The following is an 18,010-nucleotide window of genomic DNA, read 5'->3' as shown; positions in this document are numbered from 1 at the left end:
TGAAGAAAATATGCTGATTTTGAATAGAACTATTTTCATTTTTAAAATTTTACACACAGCAAATTTAACTGCATTTCTCCGGATACACATAAGAGACTATTTGAATTCAACTGAGTAAACTCTAAAACTCCAGTGAAAAGTACAACTTGTATCTGGCGACTGCTGGTTGTTTGAATCGCTGATGTTTGTGCTGGAGTCGCTGGCCTCTGTCAGTGATGAGCTGGGGAACACTGGGGTCTTTGCCAGCATCCCCGAGCTGGCCACACCCAGCTACCTCCTGGCATTCAGCTCTCTTCCAACTTCCTCGTTATTTGCCCCTTTGACCCTGATTCCACCCCTGGTCCCACCTAAGAGCCTTGCCTCATTTTGGAGGTAAGAATTGCATAGCCCCGAATCTGCTTTCCAGGCAAGCACGTGATGACTGTCTTGGCAGAGGTATTTCAGGCAGACGCTATCCTTCTTGGAGTCTTTGAAGCCCTGTACTCATCAGGTAGAGGTGGATGGTGAGGTTTTTATAAACAGAAATAATTTTTAAAAGAAGTTGACTTGGCCGGCGCCATGGCTCACTAGGCTAATTCTCCGCCTGCGGCACTGGCACCCCAGGTTCTGTCCTGGTTGCTCCTCTTCTAGTCCTGCTCTCTGCTGTGGCCCAGGAAGGCAGTGGAGGATGGCCCAAGTGCTTGGGCCCTGCACCCGCATGGGAGACCAGGAGGAGTACCTGGCTCCTGGCTTCGGATCGGCGCAGTGCACTGGCTGTAGTGGCCATTTAGGGGGTAAACCAACGGAAGGAAGACCTTTCTCTCTGTCTGTCTCTCTCACTGTCTAACTCTGCCTGTCAAAAAAAAAAAAAAAAAGAAGTTGACTTGGATTCCCCCTTTAATACTGATGAGGAAAGCTGAGGCCCAGAAAGCAGAAATTTGCCCAGAGTCTCCTGGGCAGTTGGGCCCTTCTCCCCACCTCCCCACCCCGGGTGTAGGTTCATGTTGCAGCCCCCCCCCCCCCCCCCCCGAGTCTGTCATGCCCCCATTATACTGTCCGGTTTTCCTAAGGTCTTCCCAGCCTTACCCAGGAGGTGGCGCCAACCTTTTCCTTTGATTGAGGAGCTTAACTTGACTGCCCTACTGGAAAGAGTTCTTGGATTCCAGCCCTGGTGGTTTTGGGATGTTTGCTTTTTTTTTTCTTTCTTCTTCTTCTTTTTTTTTTTTTTTTTTTTTTTTTTTTTTTTTTTTTACCGTAACCACTTGTCCATGGCAGAGCCAAGTCAAACTTTGTGAACTTAAAACATGCAGTCCAAATTTTGAAAACTTCTGTGCTTTAAAGAAGGAAACCTTATCCTTAAGCAAACATTCAGCAAAATTCTAAGTAATGATCTCATTTTTTTTTCTGAAAAGCTAAATGTGAAAAGTGTGCTTTCCCCAGGTAGACACTAGAAACTTTCACTTGCTTTGAAAGGGAAGAATTCCTGTGTTTCCAGCCAGACTCTGCATACCCAAAGGAACTGGGACAGTTTTCGCTCACTTGAAGGTGGATCATAACCCAGAAGTAGGCTTGATCTTGCTCTCTTGAAAATACTTTACCTCCAATTTTTAAAATCCTTGCCACATCTGGTCACCCTACTTACCAAGCAGTATTGTCTTTCTTTCTGTTACCTTGTTTACTTTTGCTCTCTGTTTGCTTACATTTATAATCTTTGCTTCTTATGTTACATAGAACACAGGGGCAGAACCTAAAGTTCACCCTGCTCAGGCAGCTCGCCAAAGCCAGGGGCTTGGCGTGTGGAGGGAGCCGAGAACACTTCCTGCCCAGCCGAAACCAGTGTCGACCTCAGGCTGCTTTCTCTAACCCCAGTGAGGGAGTCGGCCTCAGACTACCCGTATGATGTGTGGCTTCAGACATTTTGTTTTCACAGCACCACACAGCCCCCACCATGTTAAACGCATTTGCTGAAGTAAATGCTCTGTGCAGGCAACATCTGGAATTCCTGGAGTTGTGAGAGGGAGCTCCCCTTGCCAGAGGTGAAGCTGTCTGCCCACTGAGCTCCCCAGGCGGTGATGCACTCTAACTGAACAGCAGGAGATCAAGGGGCTGGGGCGGAGAGAAGGGCCTCTCAGGACTGAGTTCTCCTGGTGACCCTGGCAGTGGGGAGGGTGTAGTCGGGACAGTGAGGTGCCTTGAGGCTTTCAGCTTCGGATTGGAAAGAGGTGCAGCTGGGGTTTGAATCTCATTCTCTCTCTTTCTACCCACTTAGCTGTAGCTGTAGCTGGCTCCCACCTCCGGGTAGGGTCTTTTTTTTTTTTTTTTTTTTTTTTTGACAGGCAGAGTGGACAGTGAGAGAGAGAGAGAGACAGAGAGGAAGGTCTTCCTTTGCCTTTGGTTCACCCTCCAATGGCCGCCGCGGCCGGTGCGCTGCGGCCGGCGCGCTGCAGCCGGCGCACTGTGCTGATCCAAAGGCAGGAGCCAGGTGCCTCTCCTGGTCTCCCATGGGGTGCAGGGCCCAAGCACTTGGGCCATCCTCCACTGCACTCCCTGGCCACAGCAGAGAGCTGGCCTGGAAGAGGGGCAACCGGGACAGAATCTGGCGCCCCGACCGGGACTAGAACCCAGTGTGCCGTTGCCGCAAGGCGGAGGATTAGCCTGTTGAGCCACAGCGCCAGCCGGATAGGGTCTTAAACTCCCATTCGTGATCATCTCGGTGTCTTCTAATTTTGATAAGCCTGCGAAACCATCCAGCATTTTCTGACCCTTTGGTTTTTCTGCATTTAAAGACTCAAGCCTGAGAGTCCCTCTGCTTTCTGACAGTGTGTTGTGACACTTGTGCGTGGTGATTTCCCACCACAGACAGCAGGGCTTCAGAGCTTGGTCTCCCTGCTGCTCCCTTCCGCATCTTAGTGTTCACTCAGCTGTGTGTTGCTGGGCTACATAGAGGCATGGCCATGTGCCTGGCTTTTCCAAGCACACATGGACCTGTGCAAACTGAGCAGGCAGAAAAGCTCTGTGCCTCTGCTAACCATTGCCTGATAGAGCGCTCCTAAGAGCACCATTAGCAACAGCTGATGACTAGATGTGGAGCAGCTTGAACTTGCCTCTTTTACAAAGACTGCAGCACACCACCTAGAATGGAATTCTCTGTGCCTTGTGCAGTGGATGCCTCCAAGGCCCATGCTGGTCATTTTAGGTGTTTGCCTTCCGCCTTGTTTTCTAACTAGCTCCTTAGTTGGAGACCTGTACGGACAGGTCTGTGTGACACGTAGACCATGGGGAAAGTGTATGCTGCAGGGGAATCGGTGCAACAAGCATTCGTGGGAATGGAGAGATGGCTAAGATAGGCTGTCGCCTTCCAGGAACTTCTGTCTTCTGGGAGAGAACATTTCTGCAGAATGTTTCCATGCGGTGATAAAATGTGCACACGGGGCTTCCTGGGGGCTCTCTGGCGGTGAGTGAGTCGTGGAGGGTGACCCAGCCCAGAAGGTGAAGGACACAAGTGAGAGATGTGGCTGGGCAGGGCCCAGGCAGCATGAGGAAGGAGCCAGACCTTGTGGAGGAAGTGGGACAATGTCCTCAGGTTAGCCTGTGGAGATTGTGGGAGAGGACGGGCCTGCCTTGGTGTTGGCACCAGCCCCGGGGAAGGACTGGCTGGCTTACCGGTGCTTTCAGTCTTGCTGAGAACATCTGGTGATGAGTTCCTCTGCAGGGACTTGTGAGGACAGAGCTCTGCCCTCCAGTGCCTGCCTCCTGGTGGCACCTCAGGTGCCAGGCTCCACTCCTGGGTTGCTCTTTATCCAAGAGCTCACAGCCTGTGTTTTGTAGCTGGAATGTGCCAGGCTGGTTTGTGTGGTATCTCTCTCTCAGCCCCGGAATTAAGAAAGCAGGTGATTGTAAGTAAGTCCTCATTCCAGAGTTTAAAAAAGTGAGTCTCGGATTGAGCAAGTGTCTTGCTGCTGGAGGATTGAACTGAAGTTTGTGTGCAGCACTGCTCTCTGGCTCTGAGAAGGTGCTCTGAAGGCTGCCTTTCTTGGGGTGACAAGTTAAATGTTGTATATGTACACCAGGGCCAAACAGTACCTTCAGGAGACCTGTGTGGAAAAAGCTATTCTTGCAGGAGATTGAATTAGCAGGGAGAGAAATCAGTGGGCTTCCTTTAAACCAAGGGTAGGGAACTTCAGCCCACGGCCACATAAAGCCCTTGAAATCACTTGGTCTGGTCCTGACAAGGCAACCACAGGCAGGACTAGAAATTCCAGAAACCTATAGCAGGCTAATTTTTCAGTTGATAATTTTGCATGGCCCCTGAATGATGTTATAAATATCCAAATGGCCCTTGGCAGAAGAAAGGTTCCCACCCCTGCAAACAGTACTTATGTGCAGTGGAGTGAGATACCATAAATGCTGGGACAAAGCTAAAACTGCTGATGGGAGCAGGTCTGCTCACTCTGCTGAGGTGCCTGGGAAGGCTGAGCCTGCTGCCTGCAGGCACCGGTGGCAGGGTGGGCTGGCTGTGCATGGCCAGGACCCATGAACTGGAGCAACCCCTGTAGGACCCCAGAGAAGCCTTGTGTAAACTCTGTCCTTGCTTCCCATCCCACATTAGCCTTCTATCTCATCCTGGCCTGCTGGGGGATATGTATCAGGTGGGAGAGCCCCCCTTCCCCATGCGCTGCCTTCCTGAGCCTCTGCATCCTCTGCCTGGACCATCCCCACCCCCTACATCAGGAGGGGGGCCGCCCACTCATTTCACCTCTGGGTGCAGAGCTCTAATCTCAGTCCTGAGAGACAGGAGCCACTGGGTCGGTGCTGGGTGAACACACACAGCAGTTACACAAGGCAAGAGGAAAGATGGTAAGGAAAACAGCTTTAGTTCCTGAGGATCTTAGGAATCACTTGAGAATAGGACACGGCTGTTCTGCCTTTCACATACATAAAGAGCCCAGATAAATCTAAGACTTCTTGATACCCATCCTTTGACATGTACATGGTATTTACCCTACCATGCTGACACGGGGCTCCATCCTGGCTGTTGAAGGCCTCAATGCTTTGTTGCAGTAGGGGACACACAGGTGGTGCATTGTGTCCACAGGGTTCTGGCCAGGTTTGGTCAAGGTAGCAGGAGACAGCTGCCCCCTAAGGAAAGTTCAGAAGGCCTCTTTAGAATTCAGAGAGGCAGGGCTCCTTTAAATGGGGGCATACTCTCAGCAGATGGGAGAATGAAGTGAGCTCCCATACTGAACTCCTGGGTGATGCCCAGGCTTGCTGGCTCCTTGGGTTACAGATAAACACTTCAGCCCCTGTCCAGTGGTCAAAAGAAACACATGTGGAAATGTCACCAGAGCTCCAAAGTAGCTGCTTTGCCATGTGGGCATCAGGGGCAGTGGACCTCAGAATTGAGAGAGGAACGTTGTCCATCAATGGGCCGGCCACATGTGAGAGACACAGAGTTTTCTAATCCAGCAGAAGGGAGTTAATGTAAGTAACCAGTGGGGGAGAAGCAGGGATGGCGGTAGTCACTGCAGTGATTGTAATGTATTAGGTGCCACCATGGAGCACCCTGTGCCCAGGGCTTAGATTCTCCCAGCTCCCCTGAGGCCTCAGGCTGCTCTGCCCTACTAAGCTGGACTCAAAAAGAGAGTTCAAGCGGATGCTTGTAAGTCTGTTATCTCTGCTATAGGCTATGTTCACCTCAAAATAAAATCAGCCCTAATCTCATCGCCCCAGATAAGCAGTGTTAACCTTCTGTGTGTTTCTCTCCAGGCTTTTTATGATGCTAGATGCCAGGTATTGGCCATGAGTAGCCAAAACCCATATGGAGCATCGTAGTGTTAAGGCTACACTGTTAGTAGCCTGGCCAGCTCCCGAGATACCAATTTTTAAGGGAAGTGAAGTCTGCTGTGTAGGGTTGGAAAGGATTCCCTTTAACTGTTCCACAGAGCAGGGAGGACACAGAGACCATAAGGCACACTCCTGGACAAGCCCTGGTCCTAGAGAGCGGACCTCGTGGCTCCAGGGTTGGATCAGTGCCTCAGTTAGGGCCGGGGTGGCCTTTGAGTGCACTGTCTGGCGTGCAGTTCAGGTCACCTGGGTGGGGACCCCTCCTGGCCATCTCCCGTGTCCTCTGACTTACATGTGCTCACTTCCTCACCTTCGTGCTCATGACTAGAAGCTGCTTTCCCGAAGTCCCTGTGCTGTTTCTCCGTGGCCAGTCTGCTGAAATCACAAAGAGGGCTTTACTGTTGCATTATAAAGATCAGACTGAGCTGTTTTGAATCACAGAACATGACAGAGGGATCTGGGTGGAAGGCCCTGTCCAGGGCTGGCAGCAGGAACAAAATCTTAAATTTTCATTGCACTTCGTAACAAAAATACATCTTCCCAGAGGTCAGAGGCTGCTCTTGTGGCTATGAGCAGTCATTCGTGCACTTTGTTAAAAGTGCAAGGTGAGAGGTAATGTGAACACAGATCTCTAGGCAGCCATTTTCTGCAAGAGACTCCTTAGGGCCACGCTTTAGGGTCCTCTCCCTGAGCTACCCAGCTGCTCTGCACCAAAGCCCCCTTTGCATCAGTCCTGAAGTCACTCTGAGCCCCACTCGGCCTTCTTTGGTTGTTGGTGTCCCACAAGCCTCTGGAAGGCATTTGCTAGGTCCTCCATTGCCTAGGGCAGAGAGTCTCAACCCTCACATGCATTAGAACCTCTGAGGGCTCATGAACGCAGCAGACTGGGGCTCACCTCCAGCCACAGTCTACCCATGAGTCAGCAGGCCTGGGACGAGCCAAGCTGTTGGGCTGCTAACAAGGTTCCTGGGATGCTGCTGCTGTTGCTGCAGGAACTGCGCTTGGAGAACCACTCTCCTAACCTTTCCTCTCCTTCCCTGTCCCATACCCCCCTTTAACATCACCCTCCAGTCACTCTGATTTTCCTCTAGTGTGAGCTGGAGGAAGAAACAGATGCTGTCCGGCAGTCAGGGCACTCGTTCTCACTGAGCAGAAGTGGCGTGGGCGTGTGGTCTGTCCTCCCTCGGCCCGCGACGCTCATTCTGGCCCCCGGTGTTGCAGGTGGTGAGAGCCGCCGAGGAGGCTGCATCCACGCTGGCTAGTTCCATCCACCCGGAGCAGTGCATCAAGGTGCTCTGCCCCATCATCCAGACGGCAGACTACCCCATCAACCTTGCCGCCATCAAGATGCAGACCAAAGTGGTTGAGAGGATTGCCAAGGAGTCCCTGCTGCAGCTCCTGGCTGACATCATCCCCGGCTTGCTGCAGGTAGGCCCCTCGCCCTGTCTGGGGCAGAAGGCCAGCATGGGGTGGGTAGGACAGCAGGCCGTGCCCTGAGTGCTGGGTGACAGGGATACTTCACAGCCTCCTCTGAGCACTGGTCTACCCTGTCCTGAGTGTAACAGGAAGGCATGCCTCAGAGAGGGAGCTTTCTGTTTACTGTAAACATATTTTGATCTTTTTTGTTGCTGCTCATTCCTTCCACAAACCCTTAGGCACACCTCATGTGGCCCCAGCCCTGGGTGAGGTGGGTCAGGGAGGGTAAGTGAGACAATGGTTGCTCTTCTGTCCAACAGATACCAACAAAATTAGCCTGAGGCCCTGAGCTAGACAGGGACAGATAAGAGAGGGTTCTGTGTGGCGCTGCCTCAGATGCTTTCCAGCCTGTTGTGGGATACAGCACGGCTTCAGAGGACGGTGTGGGAGGGTGGTTTCCAGCTGGAGTCCGGGAGAGAAAGGGGTTTTAGCCGCGACAAAGGGAGGGGGGATTCGATTGCTCATTTAATGTTTGCTGGGCACTGGGGTTGGAGATTTCAGCTCTTACAGTGGAGGGCTGGGTTACTCCAGGCAGCCCCATCCAGTGGGGTTGCAGCCAGGTGCAGCTGCAGAGGGACACGAGTGGTCCCAGCAGGCCCTGCAGTGCAGAGGGTTTTCCCAGGAGCGAATGGTGGCACTCTCATGTCTCTACAGGCACAGTCACACATGGAATCTGCTTTACTCCCTGGGAGCTCTTTCTCCTCCTTCCTCTTCTCTTCCCATGTCCTTCCCTCGTCATATTTTGGGTGGCAGCTTGTGAGAAAGTGGCACCCATGCAGACCTGGGCTGCTCCCACACCCCGGGAGCCAGCCGCTCTGACACACGTCAGTTGTGGCCCTGTCGGGGTGAAAGCTCTCTGGGTTTGGTCACAGGACGAGGTCAGTGTCGTCCTGGTTGGGACCAGCAGCTCTGAGGCCGAGCTTGGGCACCTTGGTGGAAATGCTGATGAACTATTGACTGTGATGCCGATTTTTTATCTGATTTCCCCTGTGTGTTCCCCCTTGGCTCTATAGGGTTATGATAACACCGAGAGCAGTGTGCGCAAGGCCAGCGTGTTTTGCTTAGTGGCAATTTATTCCGTAATCGGAGAAGATCTGAAACCTCACCTGGCACAGCTCACAGGGAGCAAGGTATGTATACTGTTCCCCGGGCTGCCCGGCTGAGCTCCCGTGACTGTGGCTCGGGCTCCAGGCAGGTTTTCCTCTTGTATGCATCCTCACTGGGCCTTTTTTCTCCAAGAGCATTTTTCTGAAGACATATATACACATTGAAGTTGTTCTGAGGGATGCTAACGTGATACCACATAGTCTTTTTTAACTTGCTTGGTTTTTCACTTGGAAACACAAAATTTGACTTCAAAACATGTATATTTTAAATTAATATTTTCAGTAGAATATATTTATTAGCCAAAACAAAACCCCACCACAGATGAACAATTTATTTCCTAACCATATTTTTAGCATTTTTTTTGTTCACAATAAATGTATGTTTAGGGGCCACAGTATGACATTTTGGCACATGTGTACAGTGTGTACAGTGTGTGCTGATCCCACCCCCTCTTTGAGTTTATGGTCAGAGCCCGGGAGCTCTCATCCTCTGATGCTCACAAAATGCATAATGGCTTATTGTGAGCTAGAGCCACCCCACCTTGCTGCACGACACTAGGCACTTGTCCCTCCTGTCAGCTTCTGCTCTTGATGGGAGGACAACTTTGAACTACTAGTTTATCCCCAAAGACAGAGGTGAGAAACCAGGTGTGTGTCAGAGAAACACGAAGGAAACGTATCTGTTCACTTAACAAGGAGCTGAGTGGGAGCTGACGCCTTGAGGACATCAGTGGTAGTAACAGGGGCTCCCGCCCAGGCCCTGATCCCCACACTTGGCAGGTGTGGACTCCCGTTTGTGATGCCGCACTGTGGGATGAGGGCACGCACAGGTGGGCTCCAGCAGCAGCCTTAACGCTCTCTGCTACCTCTCATGTTGCTTTTGGAGTGTTGCATGGTCTGGGGAAGAAGATGGACCAGACAGACTTGGCGCATTAAGGATGAAGTGGCTGGAGTGCTTCTTGGTTAAAAACTTGTTTACCACACAACTCAGCTGAGCTGGCAGGCCAGGTGGGAGCAGGTAGACAGCGCCATGCCGTGGCAGGAGAGGCACTCCCAGGAAGGAGGCTGGTCCTACCTGGGGTTTGCTGTGGGGCATGTCTCTACGGAGCTTAAAACTCCCCTGGCGGAGATGTGGGTGCACACCATCCTGTTGAGCTAAGCCAGTAGAGAGCAGGAAGCCAGCATGCTTGACCCTACTTCTTAGGAGAGAAGACATGGGTGTGGGGGCCCGTTTCTGTCCATATGGAGCTGTGGTCTGGACACAGCAGGTGGGCTCACAGCTGGAGCCTGGTTTCCCTGAGTTCCAGGCAAAGATGGTGCTGCCCGGTTTTCCAGAGCAGAGTTCCGGCCTCAACACTAGCGGCACTGTGGGCCGGCTTGCTATGGGTGCCGTCCTGTGCCGGTAGCACAACCCCTCAGTTGTGACAGCCACTAGCATCTTCCTCCATACGTGGCCAGACGTGTCTGGGGGAGCAGGCTCGCCCCTGGCTGAAAACCGCTGTCCAGATAGGCTACTTTCCTTGCAGACAAGAGTCGGCAAGTGAGGCAGACGTGGACAGATGACTCAGCGCTGCCTTCCCTGGTTCCATCCCCAGTGTCTCCTCCTTTCATCTGCCTTCCTCATCAGTTCCCTTCCCTAACCACCACTGAGACGTGCTGAGCGAGAGTCACCCAGCCCTGTGTGTGCCAGGCCGTGAACCCTCTGGCCCCTCAGGACAGGGAGGACCTCAGAGACACTTCTACTCAAAGGGAACTAAATCCAAAACCGTGGTGAAACCCTTGGCAGAGACATGATTTGCACGTATTTTCTCCTTTTCTGTGAATTGATTTGTTACTTTTTAAAAATCAGTTGATTTATTTATTTGAAAAGCAAAGACAGATAGACAGTGAGCTGCCACCCACTGGTTCACTCCTCAAATAACCGCAGTCTCTTTTCTTTTGTGCCTGTTTGATTTTTGTAATGAAGCATTTTAAGTTTATCCTCATTTCCTTTTGTGTGTATTCTGTAGTTTTCTCTGTGGTTGCCATGGGGATTACATTTGATATCCTAAAGTTATAATGCTCCAATTGGATGCTTTCTGAACAAGCATACTAAACTCTGGCTTTTTCACTTGTAAAACAGGAGACTTGGGGCCAGCCTTGTGGAGTAGCGGGTAAAGCTGCTGCCTGGAATGCTAGCATCCCATATGGGCACCAGTTTGTGTTCCGTCTGCTCCACTTCCTGTCCAGCTCCTTGCTAATGTGCCTGGGAAAAGCAGCAGAAGATGGCCCAAGTGTTGGGGCCACTGCTACTCACATGCAAGACCTAGGTGAAGCTCTTGACTCCTGGCTGTGGCCTGGCCCAGCCCTGGCTGTTGCACTCCTCTAGGGAGTAGAACCAATGGGTGGAAGAGTCTCTCTGTGTGTCTTGCTCTGTCTCTCTTCCTCTCTCTCTGTAACTCTGCCTTTCAAATAAATAAATAAATCTTTATTTTAGAAGAGGAGACTTATCCTACCTATTGCAGAAGATTTTTGTGATATGATTTTTTGTTTGTTTGTTTATTTGAGAGGTAGTTACAGACAAAGAGAGGGAGAGACAGGGAGAAAGGTCTTTCATCCCTTTCATCTACTGGTTCACTCTCCAGATGACTGTAACAGCTGGAGCTGAGCTGATCTGAATCCAGGAACCAGGAGCTTCTTCTGGGTCTCTCATGTGGGTACAGGGGCCCAAGTATTTGAGCCATCTTCTGCTGCTTTCCCAGACCATAGCAGAGAGCTGGATCAGAAGTGAATGAAGCAGCTGGACACGAACCAGCATCCATATGGGATGCTGGTGCCACAGACAGAGGCTTAGCCCGCTACGCCACAGTGCCAGCCCCGTGATGATCATTTTTTTAGAAAAAGTTTTCATTTGTATATATTTGACAGAGACAGAGAGAGCGAGCAAGAAAGAGTGAGCTCCCAAATACCCGCAACGGTCAGGATTGGGTCAGGCAAAAACCAGGAGCCAGGAATTCAACCCATGTCTCGCCTGTGGGTGGTAGGGACCCAGGTACTTGGACCATCACCTGCTGCTTCCCAGGATGTGTATTATCAGGGAGCTGGAATCAGAAGTGAAGCCAGAATTTAAACCTAGGCACTCTGATACGGGATGCAAGTCTTAACCACTAACTGAATGTCTGCCCTTCAAATATGATGACCTTTATAAATGCTCTTTGTAAACTGTTGAACATGTGCACATTCTCTGCCACTGGCTTTTCCTCAGACCTGCAGTTATAGTGTAGACTTGTCTGGGAGGACACGTTAGTGGTTTTGAGTTGAAAATGAGGACACTAATATTTGGAAACTCATTTATCACCAGCATTCCATAGAGGTGTAACTATTTTGTCTCCTAGATTTTTTCCTCTTTAAACATGTTTTGATTCCAAAAATCACTGTTAGGAACAGCACTATCGTAAGATATATGGAAAAGCAGAAGCCTTATGCTGCTCTGAAGTAATAGAGGAGGTTTCTGGGGGCAGGCTCAGCACACGAGGAAACTGTGCAGCAACCAGGGTGGCCGTGGGGCACTGGAGTTGGAGGGAAGTGGGGCGGAGCTGGGCTCTGCAGGCTGGGGACAGTGGTCCATGGTCTGCACGGGGGACGAGGAAGCAGTAAACCACAGGACGGACCTGCCCGAGCAGCTCGGGTGGGACCAGGAGGGGACATGTCTCTGAACAAGGAGCTGCAGAAGGCACTTGGAAGTGTTCTTGTTGCTCTTTATTTTGCAGGAAGGGAGGCTGAAGTTTAGAAAATTAATGGTGGAGTTGATTCTAGAACTATGTGGAGACTTAAGCATTAAAATCCTATATAAATAATGGGACTTTTCATTGGGCATAGTCCCTCGTGTTACATGTTTCAGACCTTAAACCCCACCGTGGTGTATAGTGTAAATTAGCCTGAGCTACCCTGCTGCAGTCTAAGCCGGCGCTGCAGGTCCTGTGTGGGAAGACCCTGGGCTGGGCTGCCGAGTAAAGACTGCAAGCTCCACTGTGTTCTCTTCAGACTGTGTGGAAAAGCTCTGTTGCAGCTTCCTCCTATGCATGATGGGAGCTTGTGAGGTGACAGCTGGAAGAATACATCCCCACCTTAGCACCCTGGAGGTGAAAGTGGGGACATCAGAGGACTGTACCTCTGATAGGAGCTCAGAGGGGGCTGCCCTGTATCCCACTGTTCCTTGGCAATGTGCCACTCACTTTACCACGTGTACTCAGGGGTCCCCTGGAGGTCAGCCCTCCCCCAGGCTTATAAGTGTTTGAGCCCATAGCTTACTTGAAGCAAGACAGACAGAGGGCTGTGGACTGTAGATTCTTCTTAATTTATTTGCTCTTATAAATTGTTTCTCATATAGATTTTCTTATGTTCATTTGCCTTCTGCAAATACCAGTTTCTATTTACTCATAATATGATTGGGCAAACTATCATGAGAATAGAATAATTTAGTGACATTCAAAAATATTTATCACGTTCCTACTGAGTTACCTGATTTTTTTTCAAAGATTTATTTATTTGAAAGGCAGAGTTACAGAGAGGTAAAGGCAAAGAGAGAGAGAGGTCTTCATCCACTGTCCCTCCCCAAATGGCCATAACAACCAGAGTTGGGCCAATATGAAGCCAGGAGCCAGGAACTTCTTCTGGGTCTCCCATGTGGGTGCTGTCTTATACTTGGGCTGTCTTATACTGCTTTCTCAGGCTCTAGTATAGAGCTGGATCAGAAGCGGAGCAGGCTGGACTTGAACTGGTGCCCATATGGGGGTGCCAGCACAGCAGGTGGTGGCTTTACCACTATGCCACAGCGCCATCCCCACCTGCTGTTTTATGTATGAATATTTTAAGAGTCCAAAGGGCTTTAGTTGAAAGGAAGTGAAACCATAGACAAGAAAGCATTTTGTTGTAAAACATTGCAGCAGTCCCAGTGAATGTTACTTGTAGCACAGAATCCGGCCTCAGGGGGCCCAGTCCAGTTGGAACAAGCAAGTTGGCCACTAATATAGTGTGAGGCAGCACAGTGAGCCTCTGTCCGTGAGGCCTGCATCTGCATGTTCAGCGAACTGTGGTCAAAAACACTTAGAAAAATCCCATCTGTAATGAACTTGTATGCTTTTAAAAAATTATATATATATATATATATTTGTTTGTTTATTTATTTGTTTACTTAAAAGAGTTACAGAGAAAGGGGGAAAGATAGAGGGAGAGAGGTCTTCCATCTGCTGGTTCATTCCCCAGATGGCCACAATGGCCAGGGCTGGGCCAAGCCAAAGCCAAGAACCAGGGGCTTCTTCCAGGTCTCCCATATGCAGGAGCCAAACACTTGGGCCATCTTCCACTGATTTTCCCAGGCCAGTTAGCAGAGAGCTGGATTGGAAGTGGAGCAGCTGAAACTCGACCCAGCACCGACATGAAATGCCAGCATTGCCGTGGGTAAAGGCCGTGGCTTTACCTGCTATGCCACAGTGCCAGCCCCCATTTTTTTCCTTGTCATTTGTTAAACAACACAGTGCAATGGCTGTTTCCATAGCACTGACATTGTTCTGTGAGCCATTGGGAAAGGCCTTAAAGCACAAGGGAGAATGTGCATAGGTCGTGTGTTGACTGCACCATTTTGTATAAGGGACTTGGGCACTTAGGATTTGGGTGTGGAGGTAGGGCACCCAGATCAGTCCCTGGGGTTTTCTGAGGCTGACTGATATATGCTAAAGCCTCAGGAGAGCTGGTGGGGAGGAACGAAGTCATCTGGGTGAGGATGAGGTGGTAAGACAAGTGCCCATGCAGTGGCAGAGGTGCAGTGGCTGGGGCTGGGCTGTGGTAAGGAATCACTTCCACAGAGGAGTGGAGAACATCTGACCTCTGACCCTGGCCTGCATCTTGCTCCCTGTAGCAGCACTGCATCCTCACTCTGCCTCTCCCATGTTTCTGAGGGAACCACTGGGCTGCAGCCCTGTCCCTCCCCAGCCCCGCCTTGACTCCATCCTGTGGCCCCAGCGCTGGGCAGAGGCCTGTGATGAGTGGCGGGCTCTCAGCTGAGAACCTGAGGGGTTGCTCTGCCCCCTGCTAGTTCATTTCTGTCTTGTCCTTTCAGATGAAGCTGCTCAACTTATACATAAAGAGGGCCCAGACCACCAACAGCAACAGCAGCTCCTCGTCGGACGTCTCCACACACAGCTAATGCCAGTGCCCCTCTGTGTAGACCGAGAAGCAAGCGGTGGTGCCTCAGAGACCTCTCCCCGCCCCCATCGGCTGCCCAGTCAGTGCACGGAGGCCCGCAAATATTTATTACAATCAGTATTTTGGTCCCTTCCAGCTTTTGTGTAGAATCTTACTGGTATTGAATGTAAAGGAAGCAAGGCCTGTATCACAATCTTCATCGAAACAGAAAGAATAGGGAACGGAAAGAGCCATACTTAACCATGTCTTGTGCCGCCTGCTGAGATCCTAGACCACGTGTGGGGTGCCAGCACTGAGTAGAAAGTCGGGTTGCTTGTTTGCCCAGTCAGTAGCAGGTCGGGGTGGGTGGGGTGTTCCTTTGTGTTCTTCCTTCTTGGCGTGTTTTGCGTGAGTATGGCCTGTGTGGGGCAGAGTCTCCCTCCACGTCACAGCCTGCACTGTGGCAGTCTGTGTTTCTTTAAGTTGTGCTCTGATACCTACTAAAAATGGGACTTGGGTCTTGGCAAGCAGAGGAGAAAAGCCCGAGTATGGCCGTTGAGCAAGCCGTGCAGAGTTCGGCTCGTCGTGCCCACATGGGAGGCTGCCTGAGTGAGCACCACGTCAACCCCGCCTGCCCTTCTGAGCAGCTCCACAGATGGAGTCCCCACCCCGCCGCCCCCAGGGGCCAGAGTTCTTCAAGTTTCAGTCCACACAGAACATCAAGGTGAATTTGTCGCATCGTTTAGGGAGGCCTGCAGTGGCATTCCTGAAGTAGGAAGATACAGGAGAGGCAGGCTCATGCTCACATCATGGCGGGGTCCACCCAGCAGCTCGTCCTTGGGGGCAGCAGTGCTCCACTCCACTCCCTGCAAGCTCTGCCAGAACTGCACCACTTCCAGAATGTTCTGTTAGCCCGATAACAGCAACCTTACCATCTAAATTTCGACTTCTGTGTTTAATTTGGGATTAACAGCAAAGAAGAGTCTAGAGAAACCATATATCAGAATCATTTCTTAAAATTTTATAAACCAAAGTACTTCCCTGATGGTTGAAATAGTCGTCGTCTAAGGATAAAGTGATGGTGACGAGCGGCAGATGCACAGAAGCAGCATTTCAGACACACTTTCTAGAATTGTTTTCTTGCCTTGCACATGAAGCCACCAGGCCCTCTTCCAGCCTCTCAAGGGTCTGATTGCTCTGACAAAAGTATAGACTCAGAGTCTGGTTAAATAAGCTTTGAGACAATTCTTAAGCCAAATGGTAAATCTTAAATGCAATCATGAAGACTTCTGTTGTCTGTTACTGTTCTGTTTTAGATCTGAATTGAACTGATTTTTTTCACGAGGAAAATGCTCCTTTTGATGTTGATTCCAGTGAGGTGTTGTCATTCAAATGCTTTGTCCATTGCAGCCACTAGGACTGAAAGCTGGGCTGCCCAAGTGTGGGTTCTCACCCCTGATTTCCACATCCCCCTCCTGTCCTCTGACCCTCCAGATTTGGTGTGGGGAAGTTGGGAAAGACAGTTTATTTGGAAATATGCACTGCAAATGAAGGCCTTGTAATGCCCAGGACCATGAAGCCAGGCTGTGGCCACTACTCTGCGTGTGTGTGTGTGTGTGTGTAGGGGGTGTCTTACACATGTTAAGCACTCCACTGCTGCTGTTTAGCGAACTTCAGGGGTGCATTTCAGATGGTTGAATATTGAATACTACTTGGCTCAGAACATGGCAGGACCAGGCCTTACTTTTCGTTGTTAATATTTCACTAATGAGATTTCTTTTTTACACTCTGTGAGTCCTGAAATCTTCTGGTTACTCCTCTGTTGTAGAAATGTGTGTGCTGGTAAGATTATTTATGAGTTATTTTATGCCTGATCCAGGCAGAAGGACCTTTCCCCTCGAGGTCTTTGGCTCCAAGGTCCCCACAGCCCCCTGTGGAGTTGGAAGGATCTTGAACATCGCCTGGCGTCCTCACAGGACTCACCAAGGGCTAAGCCTCGGATGCCACTTGCCCAGTCCTCAGCCTCCCACTCAGAGAGAGGTACAGTCACTTCCGAGGTCTCAGCCCCAAGCTGAAACTGCTGCCCGCTGCACCGAGGGAACTCGCATGCCGCCACCGCCACCTCACCAGGAGGGAGGTCGCGCCCACCGCCACCGCCCTCCCGGAGCCCGACAGCTGCCTTGCCACCGCCCTGCAGGGCTCCTGGTTAGATGAAACACCAGAACACAACAGAGCAGAGCACCCCAAACTGTGCCGGCCTCCCTGGCTGCCCGCACGGTGCAGGGGCTGGGTCGTCTGACTTCCTGCTTCCCCTCCAGCTGCTGCCTCCCTCTCCAGGCCGGCCTCTCCCGGCGGCTTCTCCCAGGGCCGCGCCTGCCTTTTCTATGGCTCACCTCTAGCTTACCGACACCCTGTGCAGGGAACGCGGCCGGCCTTGTCTCATCAGTCTTTTTCTTTCCCTGCCACCTTTCCTTATCACGCCTAATGTCACACCTTCAAGAACAGCCAGAGAGCCTTGCAGAGAGCCTCACCAGGACCTGGCTAACAGTCACGTTTGGAACTCAAACAAGAGACACTCTGCAAAGGATCAGCCACTGAGACAGTTTTGTTGGCACTGTGTTCACACGCATGGTCCCCACACCCCCAGGTTGGGTGGGTTTTTCAGTTTGTTTTTGTTTTTTTTCCCCTTGGGCTTTTTCATGTTACATCCATATCTGTATTTATATCTTATTTGTTTCACTTTCAAGTGTATCATGGCAAATGTACAGATTTTTTTTGTTAATAATGTGCTAGGATTTGCTAAAAAAACAACAACAAAAAAAAGTCCCTTTTGAGTTTGCCCTAGAATAAATGAAACTTAACTCAGTTTCCTGCATCAGTGCCATCTTTCCCCCACCACGCTGGGTCTCTGCCATGAGTGGCCATCAAGAGGACCCAGGGAGGCCACCAGGTGGGAAACCAAGGAATGCCATACCTGGTGCTCTGGGAGCTGCGCCTTGCAGGGCGCGGTCTGAGGGCTGGGGGTGCAGCCCTGGGGTCTGGTGTGAGCATGGGGTCTTCCTCATCTGGGTGCCGTCTGCTGCACTTGGCAGCAAGGACACTGGCTTCTGGAAGCATGGAAGCGGGAAGAAAGCCTCAACCTGGGATCCCAAGACAGGACCCGGAGCTGCAGAGAGCAGGTGGCTCTCCCCTCAGCTCCCAGTGCCCCTCCTGTGGGATCTCAGGCTGCCGGAGCTGGTGTGTTGGGAGGAGCAAGTACAGTTGTCAAGGGCTCCGTGGCCACTTTGCAGCCTTAACCCTTTTTTCCCCCCATATTTTAAAAATTCTAAAATATACCTAACCCAAAATTCATCACCATTTTTAAGTACACAGTTCAGTGGTATTAAATACATTCACGCCATGTGCAGCCATCGCCCCCATGGTGCTGTCTCTTCCTGTCTACC

The 18,010-nt window shown here is 50.9% G+C and overlaps 1 protein-coding gene across 1 annotated transcript in view; it reads left to right on the top strand.

The window, feature by feature from the left end:
• The window catches only part of CLASP1 (cytoplasmic linker associated protein 1), a 291,310-nt gene extending 273,870 nt beyond the window's left edge, over nt 1–17,440 (top strand). The window contains exons 36-38 of the mRNA XM_062178774.1: nt 7,045–7,251; nt 8,313–8,429; nt 14,503–17,440. Coding sequence (XP_062034758.1) covers nt 7,045–7,251; nt 8,313–8,429; nt 14,503–14,589 — 411 coding nt within the window. The 3' untranslated portion in view covers nt 14,590–17,440. The remainder of the gene's footprint in view (nt 1–7,044; nt 7,252–8,312; nt 8,430–14,502) is intronic.
• The last annotated feature ends 570 nt before the right edge of the window (nt 17,441–18,010 follow it).

Source organism: Lepus europaeus, chromosome 1 (genome assembly GCF_033115175.1).
Source record: "Lepus europaeus isolate LE1 chromosome 1, mLepTim1.pri, whole genome shotgun sequence".
In the NCBI taxonomy this organism is placed as follows: Eukaryota; Metazoa; Chordata; class Mammalia; order Lagomorpha; family Leporidae; genus Lepus; species Lepus europaeus.
This window is presented reverse-complemented; position numbering and strand designations above follow the sequence as displayed.